The sequence below is a fragment of the Lipotes vexillifer genome, unplaced genomic scaffold (genome assembly GCF_000442215.2).
Source record: "Lipotes vexillifer unplaced genomic scaffold, Lipotes_vexillifer_v1.1 scaffold387, whole genome shotgun sequence".
Taxonomy (NCBI): domain Eukaryota; kingdom Metazoa; phylum Chordata; class Mammalia; order Artiodactyla; family Lipotidae; genus Lipotes; species Lipotes vexillifer.
The window spans coordinates 2,721,881-2,722,300 of record NW_006795399.1 but is presented as its reverse complement, the minus strand read 5'-3'; the positions used below and the strand labels follow the sequence as shown (position 1 = coordinate 2,722,300).

Genomic DNA, 420 nt, shown 5'->3' with positions numbered 1-420 from the left:
GGCGGGAGACCGGTTCCGGTTGCATCAGCGTGGGATCCACGGCGAAATGAGGCTGTTCGTGAGCGAGGGCGCCCCGGGGAGCCTGCCCGTGCTGGCCGCGGCCGGGAGGGCCCAGGGCAGAGCGGAGCTGCTTATCAGCACTGTAGGCCCGGAAGGTAGTCTGCTGGTGCTGGTGGGCGGTGGATGAGCCGGGCGGGACTGAAAACACGCCGACGACCCCCCTACAGTTGTCTTCGTCAACCCCGCCCCCGCCACGCACTCCCGTCAACCTTCTCCCGCATTATCCTTGGGCACCCCATCCCCTCTTTCTTCCCAGTCGTACCTTTCATCCGTCACTTCCCTTAATTACCCTCAGTGTACCCTTCTCTTGCCTCTCCTCCTTCCTCTTCCAGGACCTCGCCTCACTCCAGTGAACCTCTT

The 420-nt window shown here is 63.6% G+C and overlaps 1 protein-coding gene across 1 annotated transcript in view; it reads left to right on the top strand.

Moving 5' to 3' along the window:
* MARS1 (methionyl-tRNA synthetase 1) overlaps positions 1-420 on the top strand; it is an 18,876-nt gene continuing 18,456 nt past the window's right edge. Inside the window, exon 1 of the mRNA XM_007467668.1 lies at positions 1-155. Coding sequence (XP_007467730.1) covers positions 47-155 — 109 coding nt within the window. The 5' untranslated portion in view covers positions 1-46. The remainder of the gene's footprint in view (positions 156-420) is intronic.